The 13,327-nt window shown below is 40.8% G+C and overlaps 1 protein-coding gene across 2 annotated transcripts in view; it reads right to left on the bottom strand.

Annotated features, from left to right (window-relative positions):
• The window catches only part of ZFAND3 (zinc finger AN1-type containing 3), a 337,147-nt gene that overhangs the window by 27,900 nt on the left and 295,920 nt on the right, over positions 1-13,327 (bottom strand). For both annotated transcript variants that reach the window (XM_032339812.1, XM_032339813.1), the window contains exon 5: positions 1,196-1,363. In XM_032339812.1, coding sequence (XP_032195703.1) covers positions 1,196-1,363 — 168 coding nt within the window. The remainder of the gene's footprint in view (positions 1-1,195; positions 1,364-13,327) is intronic.

Genomic DNA, 13,327 nt, shown 5'->3' with positions numbered 1-13,327 from the left:
ACCTTTCTTCTTTATACTTCCACACAAGCAATTAACAAGATAACTAAATGCCAAGCTAAAACAGTAAAAACTGGTCCAGGGGACTTCCCATGCTACAACAAACAGATTGCTGGTCTTGACAGAAACAGGGGTTCCAACTTTGCTTCCATGAGAAGCTGGTACATCTTCCTTTCCTTCTCATTTCCAACAGGGTAAATAACTGAGGCATGGGAGAAGCAATGGCTGCCTCTTCGGGAGATGAGAGATTTTGAGTTCCTGATTTTCCAGCTGCTGAGAGAACCATCCAGTCCTGCCTGTCAGCATCAATACCTGCAGGGTGTCTATGGCTGTCCCAGGGGAAAAGGAGGCTTCTAAATCTTACTCCTAAGGACAAAGAACATAGGATTCTCAGTGTGAGAGCCACGTTTCCAGATCTGCCTGATGACAGCTCTGTCCCACAGAACAATTTTATAATACTAAGCGTTAAATCAGGGAATAAAAACAGGAAAACTAAGTCAGCCTAAATAATGCAGCTACACAATTTTGCTTCTATAGGACATGATGTGTTCAAAGGAAGAGAAAGAATTGGACTAAGTTTTGTTCTGCTGTGGGCAGGCATAAAGTTTTAAAACACATCCCTGGGCAGCAATTCGGAGAGCCAGTATTACACTGGATAACACAGAAGGAGTGTTACTTTAAAGCTATTTCAAGGGGTTAAACGACAATGAATTATGGTTCAAGAAATAATTTTCCAATCAAACTTTCACTTAAAAGGGTATCGGGGGAGAAGAGTTTCCATTTATTCTACATACTAAGATACTCATTCAAAATTAATTTAATATCTGGATTTTATGACACATATCTGAGAATTTCACTGGTTTGGTTAATTTCTAAGTAAGTCATCAATGAGCAGGAACCAGAGTAATACACGGTAGGGAGAAGCTGAAAGCAGTAACCAGTGACAGTGCAACTCTAAAGTAGTAAGTGTAAGAGAACCGGGAATGTTTTTGTTTTTGTTTTTGGTGGGCGTGAGAGGAAATAAAGGGCATTTAGAAGGAAGACTTCCTCACTCCTGTTTTGATAAGCTCCAGCCCCATGGCTTGCAGGGAGGCACTCAGAAGAATGAAGGACTTCAGCTTCTTGAGAAGAATTTCCATAGCTAGAGCAGGGTGTCAAGGACACAAATCCCAGTCACACCACTGGGGGCGATGCTTACCGCAGCGGCAGGATCCCAATTCCTGCTGCACCAGCTCCAGTTTGGTTTGGCACTGGAAGCACCGACGTCGACTCTTCTGTTTAGATCGGCTGGTTTCCTCAGGTCGTTCGGTATTCTCCAGTAGTCGTGCCCGTTTCACTGGTGAAGCCTCATTCTCAGACTGTGAATCTGACCAAAACAACACATTTGGGGGTCAGGGTTAGTGCCTGGCCTGCTGAGCACAGATAATTAATAATATACTGCAAGCCACTCTAACGCCCTCTTTCAGGAACTGGACTTGTGTGAGCAACAGCCAGTCCTGCCTCGCCTGGTTTATGCTGCACAAACTGTGACAAGCACATACCTGTAGGGCAGACTTATAACAAGCAAGGTCTGAGCTAGAGAGGAGGTGGGCTGACTCAACAAAAATCAGTACTATGCTGTTGTTTTTAAAAACAGGGGTTGCTTTGAGGAGACCATTCAAGCTGGATCTGGGATCCTCTTCTTGTCTGTGCCCCTTCTTCAGGCCCTGGCAGCTCAATGCTTGCATTGGTTATTTACTGCTTCTTAGAGATCTGCTTGTCCTCAAGTAGACTATAATTGTTTAGAAAAGGGATTAAGCCTAATATTTCTTTTCATCATCATGCTTATTAGCACAATTCTGTACCCGATGCAGTATTTGATGGGTGATCCAAAATCTTTTCTAGCAAAAATATTCATGTTTCTACTCTTAAATGTAACAAAACAAAACCTATGAAATCAGGTTCTGCTGTTGAAAATTATTTCAATTTTATTCAGAGTAAAGGAGCATCCTTGATTATTCACAAGCAAGCTGTCCGTCCCAAGGCCTCCACTGTGGAGTGCTACAGAAGCAGCGCTCTGCACAACCACCCTGGCTGGTGCCAAACTGGTGTGTGGAGAAAGGGGTAACATGTGACAACTCGTATTGTGTAGAACCTTAATAAAGTAACTAAAATGCAATAAAGTTCCTGACATAGGCAGGCTGTAAATTACTCCTGCTGTCGAGGGGGTAAAAAAAAGAAGAAGAATGGCACAGAGTACTCCATATTCTTGGACTCGCTGCCACTGTGGCATACTTGAGATGTACCTCTTGCCAAGGTTCCAAAGGGGTTTGTGCTAAACCCTCTCTGGAAGGAGTCTCCTAAATGATTTTTGTCAAAACAGATAGATCCAGATTCCACCACTTTTCACCCTCCCACCACTACCATCCTGGTCCAAGTTACCACTATCTCACATCCAGCCTAATATAATAGCCTTTTAACTAATGAGCCAAATGATCCTGTTAAAAATCAAGTTAGAATCACTTCACTTCCCTGTTCAAAACCCTTTTATAGCTCTCCTTTGTAGAGTAGAAGTTCAAATATCTACTACAGCACTCACAAGGCCCTGCATGATTTGCCCTCCTCTCTGCTCTCTTACCTCTGCTGCTGTTCTTTCCCTCTACTCCATCCACACTAGCCTCCTAATGGTCTCCTACCTCAGGGCCTTTGCACCTTCTGTTCCAATTGTCTAGGACTTGTTACCCAGATCTACATGGATCTCATCTCTTTTAAGTCTTTTAAGATTTTATTTATTTATTTGAGAGACAGTGAGAGAGAGCATGAGCGAGGAGGTGGTCAGAGAGCGAAGCAGACTCCCCATGGAGCTGGGAGCCCGATGTGGGACTCGATCCCAGGACTCCGGGATCATGACCTGAGCCGAAGGCAGTCGTCCAACCAACTGAGCCACCCAGGCGTCCCTCTTTTAAGTCTTTTTAAGTCACATTTTCAACATCCTTTTCTCTGCTCACCCTATCTAGACTATTCATGTTCCCTTCCCCTAGCATGTACCCTCCTCCCAACTCCTCCCTTTTATTCCTCCACAGGACTGCACCTTTTAACATTATCCTCACGGAGGATATAAAATTCTGCAGGGCAGGAAGTTTCACTGCTTTGTTCATAATCTGCCTACAACTCAATAAATATTTCTCAGATGAATGAATCTTCTCCTAGGCAGTTCTGATTTTTCTACTTAAAGTGGCCCTCGTGAGAAGCAGCACACTGTTGGATGTATTTCAGTGGAGGCTTTGTACCTCTCTTCCCCAGCCCCTCCGTGTGAAGACGATGCAGGTCACTAGGGAACACTCACTGCCCCGACACTGAAGATACAAATAGCCCTGCCCCCCCCCCCCCACCAGCCCAGCACACTGTGCACTGACTTACGGAAGGCACACACCATTCTTACCAATTGTAAACTTCATTTTTCATCTCATTTAGTTCTTCCAGTCCTACATGACATTTTCCCCCAATACAAACCAACTAAACAAGGCCTTTGATGAAAACAATTGAAAGCAAGTTCAGCCTATTTCCCAGCTCTGCTGAGCGAAGCTGTCCAAACCCAATCGGTGTGATGACTGAGGCAGCCACAGACAGGGCCCCTTCCCCTACAACAGCAACAAGCAACAATCTAAATGTAAATCATTACAAAGCAACCAGCCCAAAGGAATTCACTTCATATGAGCTAGAGTGCTCTCTGGGGGAGGTCTTTTTTCACAAACCAGCAATGGCATAATTTGTATTAATAGCTCTATTTAGACACACTTTAAAAAAAAAGAGAGAGAGAGAGAAAATTCTAGAGTAAGAGCCATAACAAAAAAAAAAAAATAGTCTCTGCTATGAGACAAGGTCCTAAATGTGGAGCATCCATAAGAGAAATTATCTCCCAACCCTGGGGCATGGGGTGGGTGAAGAGAGAGAGGAGTCCACACCAAGAAGGGGAGGCTGTTGAAACCTCTGCATTATTAATACTGTTAAAATCCAGACGGCTTTTGACATGATGCCAACATGCCTCTAATGTAAAAGAGGACCACTCAGATCCTAACCCTTTCCTTCACAACACGATCTGATAGAACAGAGCATGTGTCTGGAAATACAGAGTCATATTCAAAGCTGTTTTCCATATGACTCTGTCCCAAACTGTCAAATGCGCTATCTATCCATCCCCATTTTTTTAAAAAAAGATTTTATTTATTTGACAGACAGAGATCACAAGTAGGCAGAGAGGCAGGCAGAGAGAGAGAGGAGGAAGCAGGCTCCCTGCTGAGCAGAGAGCCCGATGCGGGGCTCGATCCCAGGACCGTGGGATCATGACCTGAGCTGAAGGCAGAGGCTTTAACCCACTGAGCCACCCAGGTGCCCCTATCCATCCCCATTTTTAAACAAACTTTTGCTAAGGAGAACATGTTCCTTTTAGCATGGCAATACTATCCATAGCTAACTATTTTCAAATAAGCACTGGAGGGATATGTCAGAAAATATTGTTCAATGTAGGATTCCTAAGATTGGGAAACAGAATTCGTATATATGTAATCATAAACATCACTTGTCATTAATTGTAATCATCACTGGTCATTATCAAACAAGCCACTTGATGGGAAACCCAAATGTTAGAGGAGGCCTGTGTTTTCCATTTCTAATTTCCTACTCTAATCTCATGCTGAAATTTCCCTTTCCTCATCCCACATTTTATATTAAGACTCTGAGTTATTTGTTCTGGTAGTCAGGAGGTATATGACATTCCAGAAATTATGGGTCCTAAGGGTGTTTTATGTTGCTGCTAAGATTCTAGGTGCACTGCCTTGGTCATCCTAAAAGACCACTGAGCCCTAGTCAGTTCTCTAAAAGTCAATGTCTAGGCATCTGGACAAGTCTAAGACCAAAGGCATCGAGGGATAGAAAGACAGAACTATGAGAAGCTGTCCTCAATGATTCTAAACCAAAACAGATGAAAAGTGGTTCAGAATGTGTTATTTTTTTTTGGAATCAAGGAACTGTTCCTAGACATTAAGAGAGCTACGACTTTTACATTCTGGAATATGCCCACTTAATCTTCACTCAGTCAATGGCCTATTAAATTGAAAGGAATCCCTGTGCCTTCTAATGCTCCCTTGCCACATTTTTCTTGGGGGGGGGGGGGGGACACCACATGCTGCTATCCAGGAAGATGACTGTGTTATATATAACTTCTTGGAGAAGCAAACCATTCCTAACATTTTTTCACAAGTCAACTTAGTGTTTTAATTAGTAGCTAATGAAATAAATAGTGGTCTACAGGATCACCATCATGTCTGCATAAGAAATTTACATCTCCTGTGCTAATTACCTAATGAAACTTTGTGCCATGTGGTGAGCTCTCTAAATAAGAGAAACAGATGTCCAGGGCAGGGAATCTAATTGCTTAATAATGAACTAAATAATTCAACTATTTGATTATAAATTCTATGTGAATTTAAAAAAAGACTACCAGAAAGAGAAGATCCAAACATGGTCAACACTAAAGGAATCCTCATCTACTCTCCATAATTGAGTAAATTAAACTTTGATTATTCACTTTTTGCCCACAAACATCACTCCTGTCGCCATGATGCATTTTCAATTTCCTCAACAATGAGGGAAACACCCAACAGTCTACTTGCTTAATCTGAACTTGGGCAGTAAGGGTTAAACACGGAGAGAAAGGTGAACAGAAATAACTCTTACATGCAGCTTCAACTGTCAGAAGAAACCCGTCCTTGCAAGGAGCATGCTCATTAGCAGCAGGAGGAGCTGGAGTGGCAAGCTAGAAACTGTTTCCACCCCAGGAGTTAAGAGTGACTTCTAATTAAGGTCCTTTATAAACGGCCAACAAAGCACATTTTTTCCCAGTATGCTCTTTCTTGAGGGCATAAATCTAGTCTGCATATACCCACACAAGAGCTGCCACACCCCCATGCTGGGTTCATAGTTCTTGGTACTCACCAGCTGCCCATTTCCTCTGCCTATGCTTAACAGAACGAGAGAGATCTCATATCAGATCTTCTAAGTCTAAGAAAAGTTTGATCAAGAATCATAATGTGATCACATGACAAAGGAAAATCTTAAGATAAGGTACTTTACCTACCAGCTCCTTAGGTTTGAAGGTAACCACTGCTTAATTTGTGACAGAGAAACAAGTACAGAGATTTTTAAAACACCCATCTTCTGAGGAGGGAAACTCTTTTAATTGTACTTTCCTAGCCAATCGCAGAAAGCGGTGGTAAGACTCTCAATTTAGGAACACAGTTTAACTGGAAAGCTTGACTGGAGACAACAAACAGAGCTACTTCTTTTAAAATTCTGTTTTGTCTCTGACAGAAATTCACATTTGTTCCTTACTGTCACTGTTCTTGTCTTTATTACTCATGTTCTCTCCTGAAAATTTCCAAATAAATTGTGTCAGGCCTGTCAGAGTTGAATCCCAATCTCTCTTAATCTCCCATCACTGTGCAGCTGGCAGGAGGCACACACCCTGGGCTGCTAACCATAACTGTGGCCTTCTGACATCTCAGGCAGGCTCTTAGCCTTCTGGACAACCCAACACTCACAATTTAGAATAGGAGAAAGGGAGAAGCAAAGTGGCAACAAAGAGAGGGAAGCCTTCCTCATTCGCTTCACCCACACCTTCCCTCACCTGTAAGAAAGAAAGATGAATCTATTTAATCTCAGGCTGCATGACAGCTTTTGAGGCACTCAATCAGTTTTTTTAGAACCTATCACAGTCTTGACAGATTGACATTTATGATCCCAACAGCCTGTGCAAACATCAGTAAGAGCAATAATTAATGAACCCTCACACATCACACTGCTGCCTCTCCTTCGACCATTTAAAAGGAGCTTAAGCTGCTAAAACCTCTGTCCATGAAAAACACCACACTCTCACTGGAAAAATTGATAAAACAGACCAAAAAAATGTTTTATAGGTACTTTCTGTTTCTCATACTTTGCTTTCAGTGTGTGCAGGGATTAAATTCATCCTCTCCTGAGACTTCAGGAGGAAAAAAAACACAACTCATCATTACCCACTAGACAGTTTCCCCACTTTGTTCAACTGGCATTTCCCCCTTCTTTCTTATTTTCCTAATGGCCCTAAAACAATTCTGGAATGACACATCTGTTAAAAATACATGGACATCGGGGCACCTGGGTGGCTCAGTTGGTTAAGGCACTGCTTTGGCTCAGGTCATGATCCCGGAGTCCCAGGATCGAGTTCCGCGTTGGGCTGCTTCTCCCTCTGACCTTCTCCTCTCTCATGTTCTCACTCTCTCTCTCAAATAAAAATAAATAAAATCTTTAAATACACGGACATCAAAACATGGCCAAAAAGAAGTTCAAGTGTTCAGAAAGGGTTGATGATTAAACTTTTGTGGGGAATGCCTTCATATATACTTGATACATGACATGGAGATGAATGTAGCTTGAAATACACCAGCGATGCGGTCTTCTATCATAACCATTTTAAAGGTCAGTTGTTCTCAGACTGCCAGGAAGTACTATTCTTAAGCATTAATCCCTCTAATCTCCATTCAGCTACACTCCCATCCCCCTGTTATTTTCTCTGGCTCTCTCTTTTACTATTAGAGATACTTGAGGTTGGTCTCCCTCACCATCACAACCTCAAGACAGGAAACAAACCTCTGACTCTTCCTCCCTGCTGAGAACACAAGACCGGGAGACCTGAGGTAGCTGATGGGTGGAGCTGACTATGGGTGGGAGTGCACCTGGACTTTTGGGTTCTCTGTCCTCAATCTGCTAACAGATACATGGCATCAGACAGCTTCTTGAGGGTAACTGTATCATCTAATGGTCTGATTTTGTCATGACAGCAATGCAAAAGCTGCTTCTGCAGGGACTTTTTTGGTTAGAAGATAGCTTAAAGAGCAGCAAAACACATGGAAGTCATGAGTCATGATAATTTGTACCCATGTGGGAGAGGATTACCCACAAGCTCCAAAGGCATGTTTTTGTTTTGTTTTGTTTTGTTTTTCCAAAGGCATGTTTTAAAGACTGGAATCCGTTTTCTCACTTCCCCAAAGCCCACCTTCACCTCTGATTCCTGCTGGACAGGAAGCTGGAAGCTGATTTTGGTGGCTCATCTTGATACCAGAAAAAAAGTGCTTATGAATCATCAATGGATCAACTAGGAAAAGCTAATACACTGTGAAGAGAGCACATCTCCATTACATGAAACAATTAAATAAAACCATGGCACCAGAGCCCAAGAGTTCCAAAGGAAGCAGTTATCCCTCAAATGTTCTTTCTACTCTGTATGCCTTTTCTTTCTTTTTCTTGCCTATTGTGCTGGCTAGGCTTTCCAGCATAATGCTAAACAGGAGTGTTGAAAAGGACATGCTTACCTTGTTTCCAACTTTGGGAGGAAAATATTCAGCTCTCACACAGCTTTTCATTTTGAAAAATTTCAAACACACAGAAAAATTCAAAAGGTACACCTGTGCACATTCCATTCAGGTTCAACAACTGTTAATAACCCATCCACACTGTTTTCTCTCTCCTCTCCGTTATTTATGCTCCCCTCCAAAATCATATGAAAATAATTTGCACATAACAAAACACTTAATACATACATCTAATACAAGGGCATTTCCTGCCATGACCAAAATATCACACCTAAGAAAATCAAGAATAATTCCCCAATGTCATCTAATATTCAGTCCATATCCAAATGATCTCCATTGTTCTCAAAGGCATGTCCAATCAAGTTTCATGTGCTACATTTGGATCTTATGTCTAAGTCCCTTTAAATCTAGGACAGTACGCCCTTCAAAGTGTATGTTTTCTTTCACTGCTCGTTCCTGCCTTCAAATGTCCTAGACTTTTGAACAGTCCTGGTTAGTTTTCCTGTGGAATATACCATAGTCTAGATTCTTTGTCTACTTATCTGTTTTTAATGGTATAATTTAACTTAGAAGAAAGGAGATTTTTCATTGTGTATCTCTTCTGTTACATATTCAGAAATTAAGCACTTCCAGCAGGAACCTGGCAGATCCACATGGCTACAGGGTTGGCACAAGTGAGGACAGGTTAAAAAAAGAAGTAAGTACTGTGTAATCAATCAGCCGAGTTTGTACTGCACTTTGGCAGAGAGGGGAAGTATGCTCTTCCTCTTTTCCCACCACACCCCTGCCACATACTGGACATCAGAATATAGTTCACCCATGCCAGGGAAAAGAATGGCTGTTTAGGCAAACATTAGGAGATGAGCTAGCTCCAAGTGCTTTAGCCAATGATTTCTTATAGACAGAGGGCATTCCCTGTGACTAAAGTTAGGACCAGAGGTCACAAGTCATTCCTCCAATCATTTCCTTTCCAATAGCTTCTTGGCCTTTTTCTGATTGCCCTTCTTTTCCTGACTGACTATACCATTGCTAATTATTACTACAAGACATCTCTTCACCGCTAAATCACTCAACTTTTTAAAACTCTTCCTTATTTTACACGTAAGGAAAAATTTCACCAGATTAAAAACCATAAAACAAAAGCCCAGGAAAATTCATTTACAAAAACAATCAGAATCTCATTAAGTACAATAATATTTTCAGTTTATCCGATCTCCTCTATTTAGGCCTTAAGATTAATGACCACTCTGTTCAGAGCCATGAAAACAGCCAATATTTGATTAATTATTTCTCTAGTGCCCAGTGTGTGCCAGGCACTGGGCTTTGAACTGGCAAATGAAATCTGTATATGGTACTGATCTCTTCCCTTGAGGAGGCCACAATCCAAACGGAAAGACATAAATACAAATAAATCTATTGCAGATTAAGTGGCATATTAATATATGAACAGAATGCTATGAACACAAAATGTGGAAGTAAAAAATTCTGTTGGGCGGGTGATTAAACAGGAGAGAGAAAGGTCAGAAAAGTTATTTCTTGAACTTAAACATATTGTATATATGTAGACAGATGGTTTTTTGCTTACTTCTGTCATCTTCAAATTCTTTTCCAAGGAGCCTGTTTTTCACAGTACCTTCTGCATTTAACTTGTCTATCTTCTTCTCTTTACTAAAACTCTTATCAACCAGTAGACCCTCTCACAGTCTCAGGAGCAAAGGTACTTGAAGAACATCAGTGGTGGGTTTTTAGGAAAATAAAGTGTTGTTTATATTTTCCCTCTCTTCAATCCCACTGGTTCCAATTTTTCCTTCCATCATGTTTATTAACCTTAGTACTAGTTTCTGTCTGCTCCTACACATATATGACTTTAACTGCCAACTTTTCTCTATCATGAATCCTTCAAGCCTATTTCCCTTTTATCATTAATTGTTTTATTTGAGATAATTAATTATAGGTTCACATGTAGTTATAAAAATAATGCAAATAAATTTCATGTATCTTTCACCCAGTTTTCTCCAATGGTAACATCCTGTCAAACTCTAGTACACTGCCACCAGCAGGACACTGATATTGACACAGCCAAGCTATATATAGCTTATGGATACAGTCAACCTATATCCATCACCACAAGGGCCCCTCAAGTTGCCCTTTTATAGCCAGAGTTACCTCCTTCTTTCCCCTCTTGCTCCCTGGCAACCCTTGGCAAACACTAATCTGCCGTCCATTTCTATAATTTTGTCACCTTAAGAAGGTCATATATACAAACAAAGAGAATCATATAGTAACCTTTTGTCCAAGTTCATTTTTAAGGCAACCATCACAGGAGGTGGCCATGACAAAAGAGATTCCTTAAGTTAAGCTTCAGTTATAACTGCAATTATAAGTACTAACGTAAAGCACCTACTTTGTACCACATCTTCTAAACGCTTTTACAGTAGTTCCCTCTTATCTGCAGAAGACACATTCTAAGACCCCCAGGGAATGCCTGAAACCAAATAGTACCAAACCCTATATATACGATATTTTTCCCTATATATACATACCTATGATAAAGTTCAATTTATAAATTAGGCACAGCTTAGAGATTAACAACAATAATAGGACAATTATAGTAATATAAGAGATGTTATGTGAATGTGGCCTCCCTTTCTCTCTCAAAATTATACTGTCTTTTTCCTAGGATAATATGACATGAAAAATGCCTACATGATGAGATGAAGTGAAATGAATGATGTAGGCATTAAGATGTAGATTCAGGCTACTACTAACTTTCCACTGATCCATCGGAAGTAGAATTATCTGCTTCAGGATCAGCAGATGACTACCAGTAACTGAAACTGTGGAAAGGGAACCAGTGGAAAGGAGGCCATAGGCAGACTACTGTACATATATTAACTCTTTCAGCTTTTGTAACAAGGGTATGAGGTGGGTACTACTATTACCCGTCTTTTAAGATGAGGAACCCGAGGCACAGGTTAACTGAACTGCCAAAGATCACACAAAACTAGTAAGAAGAGTTACTCTCATGAACCCAGGGTATATGGCCTAGAGTCCTTGTTCCAAACCACTTTGCTATCCTGTCTCCAATGGTTATTACACTTCAACACTCTGCTTGTGTGCTTCCATGGAAGTACCTAACCACTAAGACTAATTTCTCCAACCCCTATGTACACAAAAACCCAGCTGCCTTGGTGAGAGAGAGGGGTGAAGGAACAGGAGCAGACCTTCTTATCTAAATAAAATGGTGCAATTTCTCTAGATACATCTCTTTTGATAATCCTACTTGTCCTCTGCTCTTAGAATATGATTTTTAAAACTTACCATTCTAACATTTTCTTCCCATTCACGCAAACTCTGAATTTCTGTGGACTGTACCCATAGTATTTAATTTATAAAAATCAACTTCATTTTTAATTTTCTGTTATTTTTAGAAATCTATCCAAAAAAAAGTTCCTTTGCTACTATAGGAGGATGTAAAAAAGTATTTCCCCCTACTAGCAAAAGAAAAGACAGTTATTTTCATCTGAAATTGTATTTAATGGTCAGAAAATGGTAAAACATGGTTTCTTGCCTTTTTATGAACCACACAGACAGAAGTCAAAGCTTTCTCTTTTCAACTACCTTGATGCTCCCTACAGGTCATGTATCAGGTCTCTTTAAAAAGAAAGATGAAAACCACAATGAGATACCACCTCACACCAGTCAGAAGGGCTAAAATTAACAAGTCAAGAAATGACAGATGCTGGCGAGGATGCGGAGAAAGGGGAACCCTCCTACACTGTTGGTGGGAATGCAAGCTGGTGCAGCTACTCTGGAAAACATCATGGAGGTTCCTCAAAAAGTTGAAAAGAGAGCTACCCTAGGACTCAGCAATTGCACTACTGGGTATTTACCCTAAAGATACAAACGTAGTGATCCAAAGGGGCACGTGCACCTGAATGTTCATAGCAGCAATGTCCACAATAGCCAAACTATGAAAAGAACCTAGATGTCCATCAACAGATGAATGGATAAAGTAGGTGTGATGTGTGTTTGTGTGTGTGTGTGTGTGTATACACACACAATGGAAAACTATGCAGCCATCAAAAGAAATGAAATCTTGCCATTTGCGACGATGTGGATGGAACTAGAGGGTATTATGCTTAGAGAAATAAGTCAATCAGAGAAAGACAAACTATCACATGATCTCCCTGATACGAGGAAGAGGAGATGCAATGTGGGGGGTTGGGGGGGGAGGAAAAGAATAAATGAAACAAGATGGGATCGCGAGGGAGACAAACCATAAAAGACTCTTAATCTCACTAAACAAACTGAGGGTTGCCGGGGGGAGGGGGGTAGGAAGAGGGTGGTGGGGTAATGGACATTGGGGAAGGTATGTGCTATGGTGAGTGCTGTGAAGTGTGTAAACCTGGCGATTCACAGACCTGTACCCCTGGGGATAAAAATACATTATATGTTTATAAAATTTTTTTTAATTTAATTTTAAAAAAAAGACAGATGAAGGTGGATAGCCCATAAACCACTCGTTCATCTGAAAAACTGCACCCCATCCTCGTTTAATGCCTTTCCTACTGCACAATTTAGTTAAAGAGTATCACCAGGAAATCCATCCTACAGAGGTGCCACTTGGTCAACAAAACCTGCCACACCAGCAACACAGCAGTCTTCCTTTGTAGCTGGTTGTGGTCTGGTATCACTTCCTTTAGTTTCCTCCATCAGCGACACCTCTCCTGCCTACCCAACTAAACCATATTACGTCTCCCCACAGATATTTTAGTTACTCTTTGTAACTGACAAATTATCCTCAATAGATCATCTTTCATTTTTATAACCTGCTTGGGTATTTTAGAGTTTAACAATATTATAATGCATTGATTTTTTAAAAATATTACATTTATAACATCAGTATAGAATAAGGTAACACTATTAAGGTGAGAAAAAGA

Source organism: Mustela erminea, chromosome 4 (assembly GCF_009829155.1).
Source record: "Mustela erminea isolate mMusErm1 chromosome 4, mMusErm1.Pri, whole genome shotgun sequence".
Lineage (NCBI taxonomy): Eukaryota > Metazoa > Chordata > Mammalia > Carnivora > Mustelidae > Mustela > Mustela erminea.
This window is presented reverse-complemented; position numbering and strand designations above follow the sequence as displayed.